This window comes from Octodon degus, unplaced genomic scaffold (assembly GCF_000260255.1).
Source record: "Octodon degus isolate 3935 unplaced genomic scaffold, OctDeg1.0 scaffold00050, whole genome shotgun sequence".
In the NCBI taxonomy this organism is placed as follows: domain Eukaryota; kingdom Metazoa; phylum Chordata; class Mammalia; order Rodentia; family Octodontidae; genus Octodon; species Octodon degus.
This window is the reverse complement of record NW_004524626.1, coordinates 8,145,180-8,167,250: the sequence shown is the minus strand read 5'-3', so window position 1 is coordinate 8,167,250 and position 22,071 is coordinate 8,145,180. Positions and strand designations below refer to the sequence as shown.

General features: G+C 53.3%; 1 protein-coding gene across 2 annotated transcripts in view; it reads right to left on the bottom strand.

The window, feature by feature from the left end:
* Gng7 (G protein subunit gamma 7) overlaps positions 1–22,071 on the bottom strand; it is a 115,686-nt gene that overhangs the window by 6,315 nt on the left and 87,300 nt on the right. For both annotated transcript variants that reach the window (XM_023717171.1, XM_004632736.2), the window contains one exon: positions 157–272. In XM_023717171.1, coding sequence (XP_023572939.1) covers positions 157–237 — 81 coding nt within the window. In that variant the 5' untranslated portion in view covers positions 238–272. The remainder of the gene's footprint in view (positions 1–156; positions 273–22,071) is intronic.

Below are 22,071 nucleotides of genomic sequence, written 5' to 3'. Positions count from 1 at the left end.
TTGCCCGAGCTAAATCCTTTCTGCTGAGAAACAGAAGTTCAGAGAGGCCAAGTGAGGGGCCCAGTGCTACACAGCAAAACTCTATTCTGCAGCTGAGTCCGCTTCGCAGAGGCCACGGGGCCTTCCCTCTTCCCCTGGTCCCCCAGCCTGGCTCACCTTGATGCGCTCGATTCCGGCTTCGATCCGCAGCTGCTCCACGAGCTTCCGGGCCTGTGCTACATTGTTAGTGGCTGACATTGTTGGCCATCAGTCTGGGCCCCGTGTCCAGAGAGCTGTGATGGGAACAGAGGGACGTGAGCCAGCTGGTGGTGACCTGGGACTGCCCCATACAGCAGCCGCCCTGGGCAGAGGCCACGCCGCTTGCGTCCCAGCTGAGGGGAGCCTGGCTAAGAGCAGCATGGACAATGGGCTTCTGGGGCCTCTTGGGGCTCAGGGCGCAGCATCCCAGGACAGCCTGCTCAGTAGGGGCACGGGGTGGGCGGGGACAGGCAGCAGGGCTCCTCTCCTCACGGGTGGAGGTGGCTGAGCTGGAGCCTGGAGGGTTCTCTGTGCCTCAGAGCACTGCAGGGTGCGGAGTCCTGTGTCAGGAGCACCTCAGGGCCACCTCCCTGTGTGTCTCCAAGAGTCTCTTTGGGGAGCAGAATTGTCACCCCATGAGAACTGCTCTCTCATGGGCCAGCCAAATAGCTCAGTGGCCAAGGTTCGATCAGGGTCTGCCCTGAGGCCACCCCCCTCCCCCACCCCGTGCTTTGAGAGGGCAATTGAGACTGGGCATGGTGGAGTGCGCCTGTAATCCCAGCCCTTGGGAGGCTATAAACAGGCAGATCACTGTGAGTCCATCTAGTAGTGAGACCCTGAACACCCTGTAGACCTTTCCCTAAAATACAAAAAGCAACAACAACAAAAAAAACCCACTGTCTCTGTATTGAGACAGGTTACTGGGGTGCCAGGAGGGCCATCCTTTGGCTGGAAGACCTGGGTTGGTTGGTTTCTTTCTGTCTTTTTGCTTTCTCTTTCTTTCTTTCTTTCTTTCTTTCTTTCTTTCTTTCTTTCTTTCTTTCTTTCTTTCTTTCTGTCAGGGTCTACAGAGTCTGACTACACAGATTGGACTTGTAGCGATCCTGTTTTTCAGCCTCCCAAGTGCTGGGATTACAGGCGCACCCCACCACTGCTCTCAGTCTCTGCACATCCAGGGGGGCAGGGATGGAACCCCGGGCACCTGCGTCTGCCTAAAAGGCACTTTAGTCCACTGAGCTGGCTGGCTGGCTGGCCCTCGCCCTGGGTCTATTTCTTTCATTCTTTTGGCAATCCCCGTGCACAGGCCCTCGTTCTCCTTGCTGCTGTGACCTGGGTTTTGACACAGCTGTCCCAGGGAGTGCCCAGCAAGAGGCTTTGCTTTCGTTTCCTGCTCAGAGTAGCTTCTTCAGAAAGCAATGTGTGTGTGTGTGTGTGTGTGTGTGTGTGTGTAAGAAACTCCTGGGATGGCATGGGCCTGTCATCCCTGAGGCAGAAGGATAAGAAATTTAAGCCCAGTCTGGGCCATTCAGTCAGAATCTGTCTCAAAAAAAAGCACTGATGTAGTTTATTGTAAAGGCCTAAATTAAACAAACAAACAAACAAAGAGATCCAGTGTATCAGCGCCATGGTCCCCAGTCAGCGGAGCTCTCGGGAGCCCTGTGAAAGGCTTGACACAAGGTCCCCACTGGTGTCCCCAGGCTTTCAGACCAGTGCCTTCAAACAACAGGAACTTATCCATCCACAGTCCTGGAATCCAGAGACCAGGTCTCTGCAGAGCCCGGCTTCCTCCAGGGGCCCAGGAGGGTCCTCCCGCCTCACCCAGTGCCTGGGGCTCCAACTGTCCTTCAGTTGTGACTGCGTCACCTCGCTCTGCACAGCGCTGCCTTTCCGTGTGTCTGTAATGGATTTCTCTCCTTCTCTGGGGTGGGGGTGTGGGGATGGGACCCGGGGCCTTTTCATTGAGCTACATCCAGGCCCTTTTATTTAAATTTTATTTTGAGACAGGGTCTCTCCAAGTCACTAAGTTGCCCAGGCTGGGTTTGAATTTGCAATCCTCCTGCCTCAGCTTCCCAGACTGCAGGGATGATAGGCATGCACCACCAGGCTTGGAAACGTCCAGTTTCAAGTAATGCTGAAGAGGGGTCTCACTATGCCTATGGGGACCACCAGCTTCCCAGCAGCTGTCAGATTCCTGCGAAACTATCATGGAGCACCACAACTCCACACTGATCTAATCCTGGTTCAAAACCTGTCTGTCACCAGGAGGTGTCTTGTTGCATTGTGACAGCTTCTCCTGAGAACAAATCCCAGCCCCACCCCATCCCAAACCTTTGGGAAGCACAAGGATGTCCTTTTCCATGGTTTCATCGTTTAAGGAATGCTAAAGGAATGGAACCACATGCAGCATAACTTTTGGGGATTGAGAACCTCGCCCAGCCAGCTGCACATGGCAATATTTTTGTTCTTCTTTGTTTCTGAGTAGTATTCCACTGAAGTGCTAGATTGCAGTTGGTTAAAACATCCACCTGGGCTGGATGTCGCGGCACACATCTATAATCTCAGTATCTGGGAGGCTGAGGCAGAAAGATCTTTGCGAGTTCGAGTCCAGCCTGGTCTATGAAGTGAGCTCAAGGCCAGCTACACTGCCCAGCGAAGACCCTGTTTCCAAAAAATAAAATAAAAAAAGCTTCAAGTTCTTGGCAGAGTGGCTGTCCATTTTACCTTCCCGCCAGCTGTGGGCGCAGGGAGTATTTACTTCTCTAATTGAGTTATGCAGCTCTGCTCTGTTGCTTTGGGCAGTAAAAGTTCTATTTCTTCCATCCAATTTTTATTTGATGAGCGCTAAACTAGGGTGTCTCAACTGGGACTTGTCTTCCCCTTCCTGGGACACCAGGTGATGACATCTGGTGCCACGTGTGGCGCAGGGACTCAGCTGAGCACCTAGCAGGCCAGGGAGGCCCTGCGGAGGGTGTGCAGGCCATGGGTCGGTGCTGGCAGGCCAGGTGCCCTGTTGAGCCGGCCTGGCGTGGATGCCAGGAGCCAGCTCTGGAGCCCCAGGAGCCCCGATCTCAGCCCGGCAGACACTCAGCCAGCTAATTACGCAGCACTCGTGTCTGTCATTAACGCATGACATTGCCGTCTGCTTTGTAGTCGCTGGAGCTGGGTAGCTGCAGACAAGTAAAGACAGAGTTCAGATTTTGGAAAAATTCCTACTTGGCCATAAGTTGGAATGCCTGGATCTCTGGGGAGTGCATGCAGGGCGTGGCCAGATCCCAATTCTGACGGCGGGCAGGGCTCCGCTTATCCTGCCAGGAGCGGTCCCCAGGCCTGGAGCAGCTGGGGCTGGTGGAGACTGTCTCTGGACAAAAGGGAGATGGAGTGGCCCAGTGTGCACGCACACCATGTTGCTAGCATTTGGGAGGCTGTGGGACGAGGATCATAAATTCCAGTACAGCCTAGGCAATGTAGGAAGACCCGGCCTCAGACAAACCAAAAAACCTGCCAAGGTCAGAGCAGGAAGGGGTCGGGCTTTCTTGATAGCCTGGCATTAACAGTGAGCAGAGTTGTATGCAGGGTCACAGTGAGAGGAGCTGGGTGAAGGGTACATAGAATTTCTCTGCTGTCTGTCACTAGTGGATGCCAGTCTACAGGATCCCAACCACAGCTGCAGTTTAGAAAAAAAAAAAAAAAAATCCCGCAGCCATGCAGGCTGCCCGGAGGCGGCCAGCCAGTTAGCAACCCCCAGGCAGGAAAGGCGGGCGAGGGCGCCGGGGCCCAGGCTGTGTGGGCTTCAGGGAGCTGATTCAACCCCAGTTTCAAAGCAGCCACACGGCAACCAGGGCAGGGAAAACCGCCCCAGCCTCGCTCAAAATACCTAAATTACTCAGTGCTAAATATAGTCCTGGACAGTGAACAAACGCGTTGGCCCCATGGCTGTTTTCCTTGGAAGCCCGTGGAAGGGTCCTAGTTGGCACCTATGAGAGGGGTCCCAGAACCCCAGGACCCCGCTGTCCCCACAGCTAGCGCAGCTCCAGCGACAGAGGCTTCCAGTCAGCAGGGTGCATTCTGCATGTAGGTGTGCAGCCTGCACGCATGTTTGCATATGCACGCACTTGTGCCTGTGTCCAGGTGTGAATGAGTATACAAGGGTGTACGTGGTGTGCATGTGTGTGTGCACAGGTGTGTGTGGCTCTGCAGTCTGGATACACATATGTATGTGTAACAATGTGTGTGTCTTCTTATCGGCATGCACATATGTGTCTTGCACATGTGCACATGTTTCTGTGTCCGCACACAGGCACACACATGTGTAGTTGTGTCTGCACATAAGTGTACTGTGCACATATGTGTGCTTTTCTGTGTGTGCACATGGGTGTGTCTGTTCATGGGTATCTAAGTGTGAATTCTGTGCATGACAGCAGCATGTGCACAAGTGTACATGCAACACACATGCCTCATGTTTATGCACATGTAGGTACATGCATGTCTGCAGTGTGCATACATCCAGATACACATGTGTTAGCATAGCACTGCATACATGTGGACGCCTGTTTGGGTATAGTGTGGTATGAGGACGTGTGAATGCACATATGTGTGCAGTGTCCTGTGCATGTTTCCATGCAATCCATATATGCATATGCGCAGGTGTGCCTGTGGGTATGTGCCTGAGTTGCACATATCATGTGTGGGTACACGTGTGTGCATGCATGTAGGTGCATGCACGTGCACCTGCTTGTGCTGAGATGTGACTCAAACACTCCTTGCATCACCTGCATGCCATGCAGCCACTTCCTGGTGTCCTGCCGTGGCTGGTGTCCCTGAGTCACGGACTAGCCATGTCCCTGCCAGGGACCCAGTCAACACCCTCCAAATATCCAGCAGTGATGCTGAGTCAGTGGGGACATTTCTTGCCACCGTGGGCACAGGGCCATGTGATAGCACAGGCCCTGGCTGGGCCAGGCCTGCCAGGGTGAGTGAAGTTTGGGGCCCCGAGCACCCCGCAGAGGCACCAGTTTTGTTCTGGCTCCTGAAGCAGCCGCAGTCTCCAGGGGCAGGTCCAGGCCTGGAGAGGCTGGGGCACGACCTGGGCTTGAGGTTTTTTAGAACTCCCGCCAGGCCCTGCACCAGCCCTAAGCTGAAAGCTGGGGAGCTGAGCCCAGTGAGACCTCTGCAGGGTGGCCCAGGTCCCAGGCAGCCACAGGAAGGGAGGGGACCCAGGCAGGGCACAGTGCGACCACTGCCAGATAGAGCAGCATGTGATGGAGACACTGGGCCCACTGCACACGGACCTGTGGGTAGCTCAGGGTCCCCTCAGCAGCAGCGTCAGGCCCCGTCATTGTGGGGGGTCCTGGGCACTGCAGAGTACAGAGCAGGCTCCTTAGCCCCCATGGCTCTGCTCTTGGAGCTCTCAGCTGCGATCCCAAGTAAAGAGCCGTAGGATGAAAACCAAACACACACGTTAGGGACCAGCGTGCTCAGCATCTTCCATCCTAGGGCAGTTACTTAGCAACCAAAGCTACAGAAGAAATCCAGGTGATGGAGAGCTAGCATGGTCCATTAGTGCTTCAAACTTCATGACAAATACCAATACAACAAAAAGCTTAGGCCACTGACCCAGGAAACATTACTGTGACAAGCCTGTGGAAGCCTGTGATCTCTCTTCTTTTTTTCTCTATTATTATTTCTTTTGGGGGGGCGGCTCAGCCCACCTTGAGGGCAGGCCTGGTTTATCATGTGGTGCTGGGATTGAACAATGGTCTCCTGCGCCTACCTAAGCTTGCCTAAGTAGGCACTTTAGACAGCTGAGCTATCTCACCAGTCCTGGAAGGTGTTCTCTTTAAGGTGGCAGTACCTCCTCCAGGTTCCACTCAGAAGACAAGAAATAGGACAAACGCAGGCACTTCACATGGCAGGTCATTCAGATACCCCTCCGCACCCCCCTCCCCGGTGGTGCACGCCCACCACCCCAGCAGCTGTGGAAGCTGAGGCAGCAGGGCTGCAGCTGAAGCCCAGCCCAGGCACCCTAGTGAGACCTTGTCTCAAAGTAGAATTAAAAATGGCTGCGACTGTGGGTTCATGGTGAGCACTCGTCTAACATGAGGACGACGACCCTGGGTTGTATCCCCAGCCTTGGGAGAAAACCTAACAAACATACAACAATAATAAAAATCAGACATCCCTAAGCAGTAAATAACAAAATCAGGGGCCGGGGAGATGGCTCAGTGGAATAAGCGCTTCCCTGGCAAGTGCAAGGGCCTGAGTTCAATCCTTGGTTCCGCCAAAAAAACCAAAACAAACAAACCAACAAAAAACCCAAAGTCAGTAAATCCTGGTTTCATTAGTAATTGTGGAAAAGCACATTGGTCAATTGAGCTAAAATTTTATTTACCTGCAACCTGTGAAACTGGAAAAACATTGTTCTGGTGGCTGAGAAACTGGGTCAGGATAAATTTGATGTTTTGTGTTTTTTTTCCTTTTTTGAGACAAATCTCTCTGTGTAGCCCAGGCTGGCCTTGAACTCACAGCCATCTTCCTGCGTCTGCTGCCTCTGGGGTGCTGAGTTCGGGCATCCACCACCGTGCTCGGTTTATAAACACAGTTTTTACAATAGTGAAAACTTAGATGGCAAGCATGTGTTGTGAAACAGGGCAACTCATCTGGCCGGGCATTCACCTGACGGGACATTATGTAACCATTAGAAACAATAAGCCACAAAAAAAAAAAAAAAAAAAAAGGAAAGAAAGAAAGAAAGAAACAATAAGTCATAAAGCCAGGGCCTGTCATTCCTGCACTCGGGAGGCTGAGGCAGGAGGACAGCTGTGAGCTGAGGGCCAGCTTGGGCTACATCAAGGCCAACCTGAAATGCTGAGAGCGTGCATCAAACAAGCAAACAGAACTAAGGCTCTGGAGCACAAACAATATTGGCAAGAGCAGCTCAACTAGGTTCTTCCAGTCTACAGAAACTATGAATAAGGCTGTAGTAAGTACCCTGGTGCAGATTTTGGTAGGAACATAGGCTTTCCATGTTTTGGGGGTAAATTCTTTTTTCTTTTCTTGGCGGAACCGGGGATTGAACTCAGGCCCTTGTGCTTGCCAGGGAAGCGCTTATTCCACTGAGCCATCTCCCCAGCACCTCAAACATTGCTTTTATTTATTTAGGGATAAATTCTTTAAAAAAAAAATTTAACTTTATTTATTTATTTTATTTTATTCCAGAACCAGGGATTGAATTCAGGCCCTTGCACTTGCCAGCGAAGCACTTATTCCACTGAGCCATCTCCCCGGTCCTTTTATTTATTTTTGATACAGAATCTTGTTCCACAGTTTGGGCTTGTAGTGATCCTCCTGTTTCAGCCTCCCCAGCACTGGGATTGCAGGCATGGACCACCATGCCTGAGTTCCAGGGCCAGCATGGCATGTGGTACCAGGGATCGAACTTGGGACCTTGTGCTTGCCAGGCAGATGCTTAGGCTGCTTAGCTATCTCCCCAGTGTGGGGTGAATTCTTCGATGTCAGATCTCTAGCAGGTGTTCCTTTGGCTTTCTGAGTTGACTTTAGTAGTGTAACTTTACAAGCTAAATATTTTTCCAATGTTGTAGTTAGAATTTGCAAGGGAGACAATACAGGACACATAATTTATAGGGTTATCTTATAATTGTCACCCAAAATGCAAAAGAGTGCAGGGAATCTGTCCTCACAAGACAGACCCAAAGAATCCAGCTGAGGGCCTGGTCCCACGGCGGTGTCCTGCAGGAGTCCAGCCGAAGCCCTGGAGCCCACGCCACCGCCGCACACAGGCCTGCTTCACGGATCTGCGCTGGGAAGGCCCAGAGGTCAGCGGTGGGAGCTGGAGTGTCTGTGCCAGCCGCGAGGGAGCTGCGCTGGGGCCAGGAAGCGATGCCCAGGGCAAGGAGCAGAGCTCCCCTTAGGCTACCGCGGCCATCCTCGGCTCATCCTGGCTCCTCTGGCGGTGAGAGCAGCCAGGTGCATGTCAGGGACGCCAGCGTGATGGGCTCCTCCAGGAGCTCCACCAGCGCACCTCTTCCCCTCTCCAGTTCTCTTACGCTGTTGGCAGCAGCGCTCAGATGCGCCCCCACGCCCAGCACCGCTGGCCAGCTCAGCTGGGAGTCCCCAGTTGGTCGCCAGTTCCAGTCTTTAAAACAACAGCACTATTTTGTGTCCTCATCAGCAATGTGTAAGACTTGAAACGGTTCTGTCTGTCCCTCTGTTTAGCGGTGCCTGGCCTTCACGCAGAGCTCCAACCCCCACCCTTTCTGTTTTTTTTTATTTTAAGACAGGATCTTGCTGAGCTGTCCAGTTTCAAAGTTAGGGTTCTCCTGCCTCAGCCACCCAGAGTGCTGGGAAGATAGGCATGTGTTACCTCTGTCCAGTTTTTGTAATTAATTTTATACTCATGAAGTATTTATATATATTTTTTCCTTTATCTATTTATTTATTTATTTATTTTTTTGCAGAACCAGGGATCAAACTCAGGCCCTTGCGTTTGCCAGGGAAGCACTTATTCCATTGAGCCAGCTCCCTGGCCCCTAATATATTTGAATACATATAGTCATTAGATACTTATATAATTTGTTGTAAGTTTAAATTTTAATATTTTAGGGTTTTTTTTGTTGTTGTTGTTGTTGTTATTTTGGAACCGGGGATTGAACTCAGGCCCTTGCACTTGCCAGGGAAGCGCTTATTCCACTGAGCCATCTCCCCAGCCCCCTTTTTTCTGTTTTTGAGACAGGGTCTCACTATGTAGTTCAGGCTGGCTGCAAACTCCCTGCTGTCCTCCTGCCTCCCGAGTGCTGGGATTACAGGCGTGTGCCACCGTGCCCAGCTTACCATTTAATTTAACTTTGAAATAATTATAGATTCATGACAAAAAAAAAAAAAAAAAAAAAAAAAAAACAAAACAGTCTAGGTATTCTCTCAATGTCTCCCCTAAGGTGACAGTGCTCTGACTCGGGAGTCACTGCAGGACACAGTGGCTGAGCCTTCCTCCCACACACATCCTTGGGGTCCCCACCTGCTGCAGGCCTGTCTCCAGCTGCAGGCATGAAAGGCCAGGCTGCTGCAGGGGAAGCGGGACAGAGTTGTGGTAGGCAGTGGAGGGCTCTGATGTCCAGGGCCACCCTGCCCTGCTGGGGACCCTCTAGGCCACACCCGTCCTCACAGTCCTTAGGCACTCTGTTCCCTGCCTGGGCGTCCTGGGCACTGCAGGGTGCTGAGCAGCATCCCTGGCCCAGAGCAGCCCTACTGCTGTAGTGTCAACTACAACATTGTCCAGCAGGGGCAAAGTCTAAGGTCTTTTTAAACTCCCTTATCAGGCAAAGCTGCCTGAAAGAGGTTTGCAGGTGAAATGCGAAGGGTTTGAACCTGGCTGACCTCGTGCCCCAAGCAAAGGCGCTGAATAAAAACAGAAGCTGGTTTCAAAACAGGGGTCAATTTTATCAGCATTCAAAGTCCCTTCCTGGCAGGGCAGCGGAGCGGAGCGGGGTGGGGGGTGGGGGGGCAGGGGAGTGCTGGGGGTTACCTCCTGTCTCTGCATGGGGATGTGGGTCCCCAAAGCCAGCAGCACGAGAGGGCCCTCTTTCAGGGACCTCTTGGTGACTGCCAAACATAAACACAGCTGCTGGCGAGGCAGAAAGAGCAGAGCTTGCTGCACCCAGCGAATGTGGAAGGGCCGGTTTGCTGGAAGCCATTGAGAAACTGCTCTTTCACCACGACCGTGGCCACGCCCCTGCTCTGCCTCGCTGCCGCAGGCTGCCCGCGATCCAACAGCCCACCGGCCCGGCCCGACGCGGCAGGGCACAGGCTGATCATCTTAAGATCAGAACCGAAGAAATTGGCAGTAAGACCACGAGCTGGGCATCCTAAAATCCTTCATTTCTGGAGGTCTGACTTAATGCATACACTGAGGTTGATCTCTTCCCGGCCTGAGCCATAAAAGAAATTTGAGGGGAGACCGCCCCAAGCTCTGGTGTTGGCGCCCAGCGCCTGCGAGGGTTACTCACATCGCTCACTGCCGCGGCTTTCCTGGCCACGATCAGAAGCAAAAGTCCTTTGGTGAACCTGAGTTGCGTAAACTGGCTCCACAGAACATTCAGGTCCGGGAGGGAACTGAGGTCATCCTGGGGACCTCATTCCAGGGGTGAAGGTCACCGCCAGTCCCCGAAGGTGGAGGATGGCATGTTTCCAAAAAAGGACAACTTGAGATCAAATCTTGACTCTGCTAGTGTCTTGGCTCAGTCAAACAGAAAGTAAAGGGGTCACCCTGAAGGTTGCGGGGTCCGGGAGGGGGCAGTTCTGTGGCTCTGAGGAGGAGATGTCCAAATGAAAGACCTCCTCCTCCCGAGCCACTGAACTCTGGACAAAACTTGCTGTCTGTAGATTCTGCCTTGCACAACAGTCATCAGCTGCTAAGGTCAAAGACTTCTGCTGGGTGCAAGCAGGGAAGCTGAACAGAAGTGCATGGGCCTGCGGGAACCGCTGGAGGGCCCTGGGCTGGGGAGGGCTTTCCAGACAGGACCTGGGGGATTATGGCTGCCCTGGCACTGAGTCGGAGTTCGGGGCCACCTTTCGCCAAAGTGGACAATTTTGCTAGGAAGCTGTCTCACACCTGTACACCTCATCAGGCCATGGAGAAGGCAGGGGACAGGACCCATGGAGGAGGCAGAGCTTGACCAAGTCTCCTTGGTGAGAGCAGGGATGAATTTGCCTTGCGCCAGGATGAGGGGAACCAGGCCGCAGATGCCACTACCATGACCTCAGCTGGGTTTTTTTTTTTTTTTTTTTTTTATTACATTTATTTATTGTGTGTGTGTGTGTGGCCAGCTCAGCCCACCAGGGGGCGGGGCTGGCTGGCATGTGGTGCTGGGGATCGAACCGCCGTCCCTGTGCTTTGCCAAGCTTGTTTCAAGTAGGTTCAGCTGGGTTTTGAATACTCTCAACCCCGGTACTGGATTAGGGCGATTGTAAACTATGAGTAGCTCTAGATACTGGACAGAGATAAATACAAGCATCACCCTAGGCCTCGGGTGAGCTCTTTCTACAAACCTTCAGATACAATACCTGGTGCCAAATGAAAACAATAACCAGGCATACAAGGGGACAGACTGCATGAATGAAAATTAGCAGAAACAACAGGTTGGGGCCGGGGAGCTGGCTCAGTGGAATAAGCACTTTCCTGGCAAGCACAGTGGCCTGAGTTCAATCCCTGGTTCCGCAAAAAAAAAAAAAAAAAAAAAAAAAAAAAAGAAAAGAAAGAAAGAAAGAACAGGCAATTCAGATGGCGCTCCCAGCATGGGGCTCCCTGTACCAGCCGCTGGCTAAGACTTTACAATAATTGTATGAACAAGGGGCCGGGGAGATAGCTTAGTAGAGTAAGTGCTTGCCCGGTAAGCATAAGGGCCTGAGTTCAATCTTCGGTTCTGGAAAAAAAAAAAAAAAGAAAAGAAAGAAAAAAAGGAACCTATGGGCCTGGGCAATATGTAAACACCCCCAGAAAATATAATATCTCACATGTAAGAACTCAGCAGAAGAAATGGAAATCAGTAAGATCTATCAGCGGGAAATACCCAGGATGGAGAGGAAGACACATGGGGGAAGAAACTACGAAGGTCAGGGTAAAAGACAGCTAGATGGGCTTCATGGGTCGAATTCAGGCACCGCTGAAAACCATCCCAAGATTGAAGAAGCAGTCGAGGGGCCAGCCAGATAGCTCAGTGGATTAAAGCCCTGTTTGGGCAGGCGCAGGGTCTGGGTTCGATCCTGGTATGTCGTGCAGGCCCTGCCCCCGGAGTGCACTGAGACCACTATTGAGACTGGGCATGGTGGCACACGTCTGTAATCCCAGTGCTTGGGAGGCTGGAAATAGGAGGATCATTAGGAGTCCGATCTGTATAATGAGACCCTGGAGACCCTGTCCTAAATACAAAAAAAAAAAAAAAAAAAAAAGGGAAGAAGCTCTCGAACCTCAGGCAAGACAAATATCTTACAAACTGGCAGAGAAATGTTCAACAGGCATGTGCAAAGTGCTTACTGGTTAGTTATGAGGGGAATACAAACTAAAACCAGAACACGAGCCTGATTCATAACCACTAGAATGCTAAAAATAAAAAGATGGACACCACTAAACACTGGGGAGGATGTTGAAAACCCAGAAGCCTCCCGCAGTGCTGGCGGGATGGGAAATGCCACGGCCCTCTCTGGGACCTGGCTGCGCCATTTCGTAGACGGCTAAACACATACCTACACCATGACCCAGTATCTCCACTCCCGCAGTATTTACCCAAGATAAATAAAAACACGGCTACACACAAGGACTTGTACAGGATGTTCATAAGTCTTTGTGCATGACCACAAAACCTGGACACAACCCAAAAGGCTGTCCACAAGACAAAGCTCAAATAAACAGTGCTGATGTGCGCAAGGGAATATTACTGTGCAACAAAAAGAACAGACTCATGATGGGTGAAGCAACACGTATGAATCCCCAAAACATTTTGTTAAGCAAAAGAAGCCAGACATTAAAGGTACATATCGTATAGTGGTTATGGAGATAATCTGTGTCCTGAATGGCCTTAAATTCCTAGGCTCAAGGGAGCCTCGTGCCTCAGCTTCCCAAGTAGCGGGGACAAGAATCATATAGCAGGGCACCTCATTTTATTTATTTATTTATTTATTTATTTATTTATTTATTTATTTGCAGAACCGGGGATTGAACTCAGGCCCTTGCACTTGCCAGGAAAGCCCTTAATCCACTGAGCCATCCCCCTAGCTCTGCACCTCATTTTAAATAAAACTTTTTTTTTTTTTTTTTCCCAGACAGGGTTTTGCTATGTATTCAAGCTGGCCTTAAATTTATGGAGATCCTCCTACATTCTGAAGAGGGCCCTTGGACTTAGAGATAAAGTCTGGCAGCCTCAGAGCTAGAGGATGGCTAGTGTTGTCTACTGTTTAGAAGACAGCAGTTTTCACTGTAAGCTCAGTTCATTTGTATTTATTTATTCACTTTTATGTACTTAGTGTAGGGCCTATAGGGTCTCACTACAAAGATTGGACTTGTAGTGATCCTCCTGTTTTCAGCCTCCCAAGTGCTGGGATTATAGAGCGCCACACGCCTAGTCTCTGTCTCAGCACAACCCAGGGGCGGGGCTGGCACAGCATGCTGGGGATCGAATCCTGGTCCCTACATCTGCCTAAGCAGGTGCTTTAATCTGCTGAGCTTTCTGGCCAGCCCTACTTTTAGTTCATTTTAGCCAGACACGGTGGTGCATGCCTGTTAAGCCCAGTACTTGGGAATCTGAGGCAGGAGGATTGTTGCAAGTTCGAGGCCAGCCTGGACTAACAAAGTGAATTCAAGCCAGTCTCAACTACACAGTGAAATTCGATTTCAAAAAGACCAAAAAGGGCTGGGGAGGTAGCGCAGTGGTCTAAGCACCTGCCTGGTAAGTGCACGGACCTGGGTTTGATCCCTGGTACTGCATGCCATGCCTGGGCGCACAGTGCTGGCCACTGAAACTGGGGGGTGGGGGTGGCGCATGCCTGTAATCCCAGTGCTGGGGAGGCTGAGACAGGAGGATCACTACAAGTCTGAGCTACATAGTGAGATCCCGTACCAAGTAAATAAATAAATAAATATTTTTTAAAAATTAAAAAAAGATTCTTAAAAAGTTCATTTTTCAGACAAGGAAACGGAGGCCCTGAATCAGACGGGGGCATGTTCAAGGTCACTTGATTATAGAGTTTCAGGAATAGATTAAAAACAGGGTTATGAAAAGCACAAAACAAAAACCCGAAAGTACACCAACACTGCTCCTTCTGTGGTGCCGAGGACAGAGCCCTAGGAACGCTGGGCTCCCTCCCCAGCCCTTTGAATTTTGAGCCAGGGTCTCACTAATTCACTAAGTTTCCCAGGTTGGGCTCAAACCTGCAATTCTCCTGCCTCAGCCTCCTGGGTAGTGGGGATGTCCAGCGAGTGCCACTGTGCCTGGATACAGTAATGTCCCCCAGAACCCTGGTCAATCCCCTCTCTGTGCTGTTCCAGGGACCTGCCCCTCTGCTCTGAGGCTGCGCTCAGAGTTGCAATCAGAAGCCGGACTCAGCCACCATGAAGCATAAACCTGAATTTCATGAAGGAATGAACTCGCAGAGGCTCTTACAGGAGATGCCCACCCAGTGCCTTCAAGGAGCAAACGGTCTTGTCCAGCCCTGGAAGACAGTCGTATTAGAAGCTGGCAAGAGCCAGGCAGGGCGGCGCAGGTCTGTAATCCCAGCACTCAGGAGGCTGAGGCAGGAGGATCACTGAGAGTTCAGACCAGCCTGGGCTACAAAGTAAGCTCAAGGCCAGCCTGAACTGCATAATGAGACCCTGTCTTAAAAAGATAGTTAGATAGATAGATAGATAGATAGATAGATAGATAGATAGATAGATGAAAACATGGTATTTACACACAATGGGGTACCTACTTTGCCCTAAAGAATGATAAATTTGAGTCTTTGGTAGCAGAATGGATGCACCTTGAGGCTATTTAGTTAAGTGAAATAAATCAGAGGCACAAGCTTAAACAGGTCTCTCATATGAGAAAACCAAAGTATAAATACATTAAAAAAAAAAAAAAAAAACAGACCAAAAGAAAAGACAATAGAGAACAGGAGACAGAGCTTTTGTAAATGGGAAGATGTCCTAGAAAAGGGGGAGAGGAATGAGAGGAGGGAAAGAGAATGAAAATAATTAAGATGCATTACCATTCTCCACTGCAAATGTGTATTAATAAAAAGAAAAGAACGATTCTCAGCACAGCTCAGGGCGGGCCTGCAGCCAGGTCCCCAGGGCGGGGCTGGGCTGATGTGCCCGGTGCCTAGGTGTGCAGGCCCCTGCGGCTCTGCGGGCTCCTGCGGCTCTGCGGCTGGCTGGCCAGAGGAGCTCCAGCCTGCCTGGCTCCTCAGCCTGGAGCCTCGCGGCTTCCTGCAGGAGCAAACAGCTCCTTTTTGGGGCTGTGATGCATCGGCCCAGAGGTGTTTCCCACTCTACCGGGAGAATGACAGCAAGAAGAAAAAATGCGGGTGATCCCCTGAATTCCAAGCATTGTTCTCATAGCTGAGAAAGTGCTACCAGTGGCCGGAGACGCAGACACCCAGTGAGTGCGGAGGAGCCACGTCAAAGGACAGCCATGCGAGGAATGTGCGCTGACGGTGCCGCATGTGGCGGCCCATGGCCTGAAGAGGGGGGCACAGGCTTGGGCCTGGCTCAGAAGGTGGCAAATCTAACTGAGCGGGATGGGGCACACCTGTCATTCCAGCACCCTGGAGACTGAGATAGGAGGATCCCTGCAAGTTTGAAGCCAGCCTGGACTATACAGGAAGACCTGTCCAAAAACCTGCCAACCAATCAACAGAAGAGAACAAAACAGATGGGAGAAAAAAAATTAGAAAGAAGGTGGAAGGTCAGGGCAAGGCAGGCATGGTCCTCAGCTCAGGCGGGCTCCAGAATGGCAGTGTGGTGCTGCGGATTTTCTGCCCCACAGCCTGAGCTCCTTCCCACAGCCTCATTTGCAGAGCAGGGTCCTGGTCCCAGCTGGGGTGGAGCTGGGTGCCCGCTGGCTCTGGGAGCACCACAGCCCTACCTCAAAGCCTCAGAGCCCACCCCGGGCAAACTTGCAGGGCCACAGGATGAATTGTGGGACGCGTCGGAGATGGTAGCTGGGCTCTGGGAAATGGCCCTCTCTCACCGACTCTCTGGCTGCTCTGGACAGCTTCAAATGGCACGAGGAGGTGGCACAGCGCCAGCTTCTCTCTGTGTGTTGCAGTGGGGCAAGGGGACCAGAGCAGGGCTCCCTGGGTGCTGGGCATGCTGGGGACAGGCGGGCCTGTGGGGTGTCCCTGGGCTTTGCCTACTCCATGCTGGGAGCTCCCTAGTGTGACAGCCACACGTGTCCCCATGTCACCCGGCGTCCTGGGGGCGGGATTACCCTAGCTTAAGTCACCTCTGGAGTAGAACATTGAGTCTCCATCAGCCCTTCTTCTGGAGATCTATGGAGGAGAACAAGCAGCTACCAGGGAGATGGGAATATGGCTTCCTGTGTGGTTTGCTGTCCCTCGGGGCTAATGTGGCCTTGTCCCGCTTGTCACGGCAGCTATGCTCTGCCGGACACAGGGCCCCACCTCTCCTGGTGGCAGTTTGGCATTGCCCACCCAGTCATGTCACACTCAGCTTGTCCCAGACTCCTAGTGGGGCGTCACAGCACTGGCTCATGGTAGAGCTGGTACACTGAGGTGTTTTGGTGAAGCCCAGGGTGAGTGTCATGACCTGAGGGACCCTTTTTCTGCTTGAGTGGGGCAAGACCCATCCCTGAATGGGCTGTGGAGAGCTTAATGGCAGGCGTAGCTTTAAGAAGGAATCCCTCGGGGTGGGCCTGACCTAATCAGGTGATCCCTTCTGGAAGCAAGGATTGCGAAGGCAGTCAACCCCAGAGCTTCTCATGATAGGCTTTGAAGATGAAAGGTGCATGCCTAGGAAGAGGAAGGAGCCCTTGAAGAAGGGCTGCAAAGGGTGGAAGCCTCAGTACCAAAGCTGTGAGGAAGCATATCCTCAATCAATCTGTTTTGGGGTTGGTTTTTTTTTTTTTTTTTTTTTTTTTTTTTTTTTTTGGTGGAACAGGGGATTGAACACAATCAATCTGAATGAGACTGGAAGACATCATTCTCTGAGTAGGAAGCAGCCAGGCTTCCCTTTCCATGCCAGTCTGATGACTCGAGACATGGCAGAACTGTGAGCTCACTCAGGAGGTTTGGGCATTATTTAAAGCTGATGAGTTTGATATGTTTGTTACACAGCATGCTAGCTGATACACAGGACTGGGATGGGAATAGATGGGGTCTCATGGGCCAACCTGAGATGTAGGTTCCTGTAAACAGGTTCCAAGTGCAGCATGCATCTCCACACGACACAGGAAGTCGGCACCTATGTACCCAGATGGTGGGGCTCTGGCAGCTGTGCACTACGGTGACCCCCCATCTAAGAGTAACCAAGACTTGCATGGTGGCCTTGGGCGTGTGCACAGGGGAGAACAGACAGCAACAGCAACTCCTTGTCCTCAGAGTGAACTGATAAAGCCTTCAAAACTTCCAGAAAGCCAGGTGTAGTGGCATACACCTGTCATCCCAGCACTCTAGGAGGCTGAGGCAGGAGGATCCCAAGTTCCAACCCACCCTGGACAACTTAGTGAGACCCTGTCTCAGTCTGTCTGTCTGTCTGTCTGGTGCATCGGGATCAGGGACCAAACTCAGGACCTTGCGCTTATCAGACAGGCACTTACACTGCTGAGCCATCTCCCCAGTCTGAGACCTGGTCTTAAAATTTAAAAAACAAAGGGCCCAGGACACAGGCCCATCAAGGGCCCTAAATTCCATCCCCAGCTCTCAAAAGAAAACAGAAACAAAACCAAACTTCCTGGGCCCAGACGTTGTCCCTGCAGACTCCGCACTCTCTCCTCATGGGCTGGGCAATCCCACTCCTGCTGCCGCCTGCTGCCTGCTGCTGGAAAGTGAAGGGGAAAAGAACCCAAACAACAAAAATCTACAGCCAGATTCTGCAGGAGCCGAGCATGCAGGGCGGGGCGTGGAGGCCTTCGGCACACGGTGTTCAGAAACAAGAGGAGCCGGCCGTGTTTACAGAGGATGTGGTCCAGGCCCAAACAAACCCCAACTGCAGCTGGGAGAGAAGTGGGCTCCAGGGGATGGCTGCTGGGAACCGGCTGCACCCAGACTGCGGTGGGGTCGCAGAGGGCCAGAGCCCCAGCCTTCCTCAGGGTACCCAGAAGAGCAGGGACCCAGACCAGCCTGTGCCCTGGAGCCTGCCTGCCGTGCATTTCACGGAGGATGTGAGAGGGGGCACGGCTGGGGGGCTCTGGGTTGCCAGGTCATGGGGCAGATGCCTGTTTTTTTTTTTTTTTTTTTTTGACTGTTAAGAAATTTCTGAACTCCGTGTGGGAGCGACATGAGCCTTTTTCCCAGGCAGTTGTTCGAACTCCTGTTCTCCTCCTTGCTTGAGGACATCTGCGGTCATTGTGCCTGGTGTGGAGTGTGGAGGCTGGGGACCTGCAGTGCCTGGGATGCCCCAGGAGCATGGCTGCCTCAAGAGTGTAGTGTCCAGGGGGACAGATGGTGGCTTAGACGCCACAGAAAAATGCAGTCCAGTCAGGTTTGGTGTGCACACCTGTGATCCCAGCACTTGGGAGGCTGAGGCAGGAGGATCATTGTGAGTTCGAGACCAGCCTGGGCTAAAAAGTGAGCTCACAGCCAGCCTGAGCTACAGAGCAAGACGCTGTCTCAAAAAGACTCCCCGCCCCCCCAAAAAAGAAAGAAAAGAAAAATGCAGTTCAAAGCCACCTGTGGCCATAACCTAGAGACACCCCAGAAGGACGTGTGGGGACCCTGCCTCCCTTCCTGGCCCCCAGCAGGGCTGTGCGTCACCACAGACCCACAGTGGGACCTACACAGAGCCTGGGTGCTAGGCGGGCACTGAGCAGCAAGCCAGGACGACATCCACGTGCTGGGGACACCTGGAGCCTGTCCCCAAGCCCCTCCATCTCCCAGCAACCAGGAGGCTGGCACCACCTGGATGCCGTCACCCGCATCCTGAGTACCCAGGGCACATGGCTGGGGCCGCCACCAGGGTCACGGTCACAGGACCAGGGTGAGGACCGGCAGCCACGTGAGGGCCAATGACCTTGTAGCTGGACCGGGGAGGCGCTGCTAGCTGTCTTTTCTGAGGGAGAGCAGCCCCCGCCTGCGCTGCAGTAGTCTTGTGACCGCCTGTCAGTGTGGTCCCTTTGTTCATGGGCTAAATCTGTCCCTGTGCAGCTATATTTAGAAGGGGCTGCAGGAGGGAAAGAATGAGGTGCCCATGGGAGAGAGAGTGGCAAACAGACCAGCGAAGCGGGTCCCATGGAGCCCAAGAATGGGGCAGCTTGTTCTGCCCCCAGGTCCTGATGACAGAGGCTGACGAAGCAGGCTGGTCGCCGTGGTGACGGGTGGGAGAAAAGGCTGCGGTCTGTCCTTCAGCCCGGGCGGGGGCGGCCTCTGCTCCCTCCTGGCTCCCCGGTGGGGTAGGGGTGACCATGGTCATGTGAGAGTTTGTAATCTTGGGGGCGGAGCAGGGAGGGTTCCCCCCCCTCCTGTCACTTCTGTTCTGTGCTTCCTGGCAAGGAGGAAATGTTGTCACCCTGGCCCTATGCCAGGGCAAAGGGGCAGCACCAGCCTCCAGAGCACGCAGCTCCCACGTGAGGACTGAAGCTGCAGGAGTAGAGAGGTGGAGGCGTTCTCTGGGGCTGTCCCACCTCGCTGGGACAAGTTTGCCTCTACCTTAACCTGGACAAACTCCTACAGGTCCTACAAAGGACATGTCATGCCCTCTGAGCCCAGGCGCCGGGCTCTGAGCTCCTGGCTCCTCCTGGAGAGGGCAGTGGTCAGTGCTGCTCCGAGGCACAGCCTGCAGGTGGGGCCCTCGGACCTGGCTCAGTGGCTGCAACCCCGCACAGTAGGCCTGCCATCAGAAGGCTGAGGCAGGAGGAGCTCAAATTTGAGCCCAGGCTGGGCAATCTAGCAATGCAGTCAGTCCCTGTCTTAAAAAAAAGCACCCCGGGCTGTGGGCACATTGGAGTCACCTGTCGAATTCTGCTTCTTTCCACAGAACATCTGGCCAAAGGAGCCCCCGCAGCCCCCATGGAGCCAGCCCCAGCATCCAGCATCAGCCGGTGACTGGGGACACTGGGGGCCTGGAGCTCTGCGCACACGACTTCCATTTGTGTCCGCCTGGGGTCCCTGTGGCCTCTGCGCAAGATGAGCTCTGACGACTGTCGCAGGATCTCTGACAACGTGCCGGAGCACGTGGCCTAGTGCAGGCCACCGTCCCCTTTTCTCACCCATCCAAATTCCATGACGCCCTTTCTCGCTAATGTGGAAACAAAGCCGAGTTTGGGTCACTCAGGAAGCACAGAGGCCACCAGCAGCTGTCACAGGGAAAGGACCGCAACACGCAGGCCCTGGGTGTTCCATAGTCAACGCCCTGTGTGTATGTAGGGTGCAGGAGGGGCTCCTGGGGATGCAAGGGCGGGGCCTTGGGGTTTTGGGGGATCCTGGGAGCTGCGAGGCCGCAGGTGCCCCCCCCCCCTGGACCCACCACATCCCTGTGACCTTCACTGGCTAGACAAAGGAAGCTGTTTTGAGGTGCCCCCAAGGCCGGGGACTCCAGTATCTCAGGTCTGTTGGGCACGGAACCAGCATCTCCATCCGCCCTTCAGGCTGGAGGTCCTCGTCCAAGGCGCGGAGTGGTCAGGCCTGGCCAGAGCCTCCCTTCAGTTTAGCCACGGTGCCTGCGTGCGTGGCGGCAGAAGGAGCAAAGACCACTTTTTCCTCCCTCCCTCCCTCCTTTTCTTCTTTTTTCCCTGTGTACCTGCGTGGAAACCAGGGCCTTTGCGTGGTAGAGCTCTATCCTCAGCCCTTTCTATTTTTCATTTTGAGACAAAGTCTTGATAAGTTGCCTAGGCTGGTCTTGAACTTTTGATCCTCCTGACCCAGCCTCCTGGGTAGCTGGGATGACAAGCATGGGCCACTCCTCTTTAAGTAGCCCTCTGCCTGGGAGAACTGTGCTGTGTGTGTGCCTGTTTTCCCTCTCCCCGCCTCATGCCTGGTTTTCCCTGTTGGGGCTGTCATGAGCCCTGGACAAGAGGTCCCTCTTCACTTTTTGTTTTTTGGTCTTTTGAGACAGGGTCTCACTATACAGTTCAGGCTGGCCTTGAGCTCACTTTGTAGCCCAGGCTGGTCTCCAACTCACAAGGATCCTCCTGCCTCAGCCTCCTGAGTGCTGGGATTACAGGTGTGCGCCACCACACCCGGTCTCAATCGCTGTCTCATAGCTCCCTGTGGGCAGGGCTGGCACAGCAGGCCAGGGATTGAACCCTGGTCCCTGTGTCTGCCTAAGCAGGTGTTTTAATCCCGAGCTATCTGGCTGGCCTCCTCTTCTTTTTAAGCACACCACCTCACACACCTTCTCAGCCAGCTCCCACTGCTGGTACTGTCCCCCAGCATGCGACAAGGGTGTTAGAGGGCTCTGGGGGCCTCAGCCAGAGGGCAGGTGGATGGCTGGAGCAGCCCAAGGACACCAGATACACTGTCAGTGTAGAGCCCAGAGCTCCAACCCAACCCCACCCTGTGCTGTCTTTTCATGTCAGCGCCTCAGTTTCCCCACCTGTAAAAGAGTGACAATGAAATATGCTCCTGGGGGCTCCTGGGAGAACGAATCTAGGCAGGGGGTGGGGCCTGGGCTGCAGCATGGACCCAAGGACAATTTGCTGAGGTATCCGGGCATGGGGTGTGGCAGAGGAGGTGGTGGGGACACCAAGGGGAGGCGGGCAGTGTCTCACAGCCAGATGGCCGGGTGGCGTGGGGCCCTGGTCAGAGGGCTTAGACAGCCTGGCTGTAGCTGGCTGACGTCATCACTGGGGCTTTTCAACACTGTGCAGGCAGGGTGACAGTAGGGGGCTTAATCCTTTGCAGGCCCCCACATGGCCTGGCTTGGTGATACCTGAACCCAGAGTCAGGGTTTGGGCACCCGCGAGCAACAGCACGTGTGTGTCCTGGAGAGCCAGGCTGGGGGCCCTCGGGCACCCCATGCTTGCCCTGGTCCCAGGGCAGGAGATGGGCAGGGCCTGGTACTCATCCAGGGAGAAGTCAGAGGATGGGGACAGAGGGTGTGCTGGGGTTTGGGGGCAGCTGTGTAGTGGGGCGAAGTCCCTTCCTGGCTCCAGAGCTGTCACCCCCGGCAGGTGCTGGGAGGGCAGGAAGAGACAGCAGCTCTTAGCACCAAAAACTCAAGGGACCATAGAAAGCTCTGCCCCTGGGAAAGCCTGTTTTTGCATGTAGTTACCCCGGCGAAGCGCACGGCCCTGTACTGGAAGGCAGAGACAGCAGGACAGAAAGTGGGCACCCCTCTCGGGCAACTGAGGGCGACCCTGCCTCGAAATTTAAAGTACAAAGGGCCAGGGA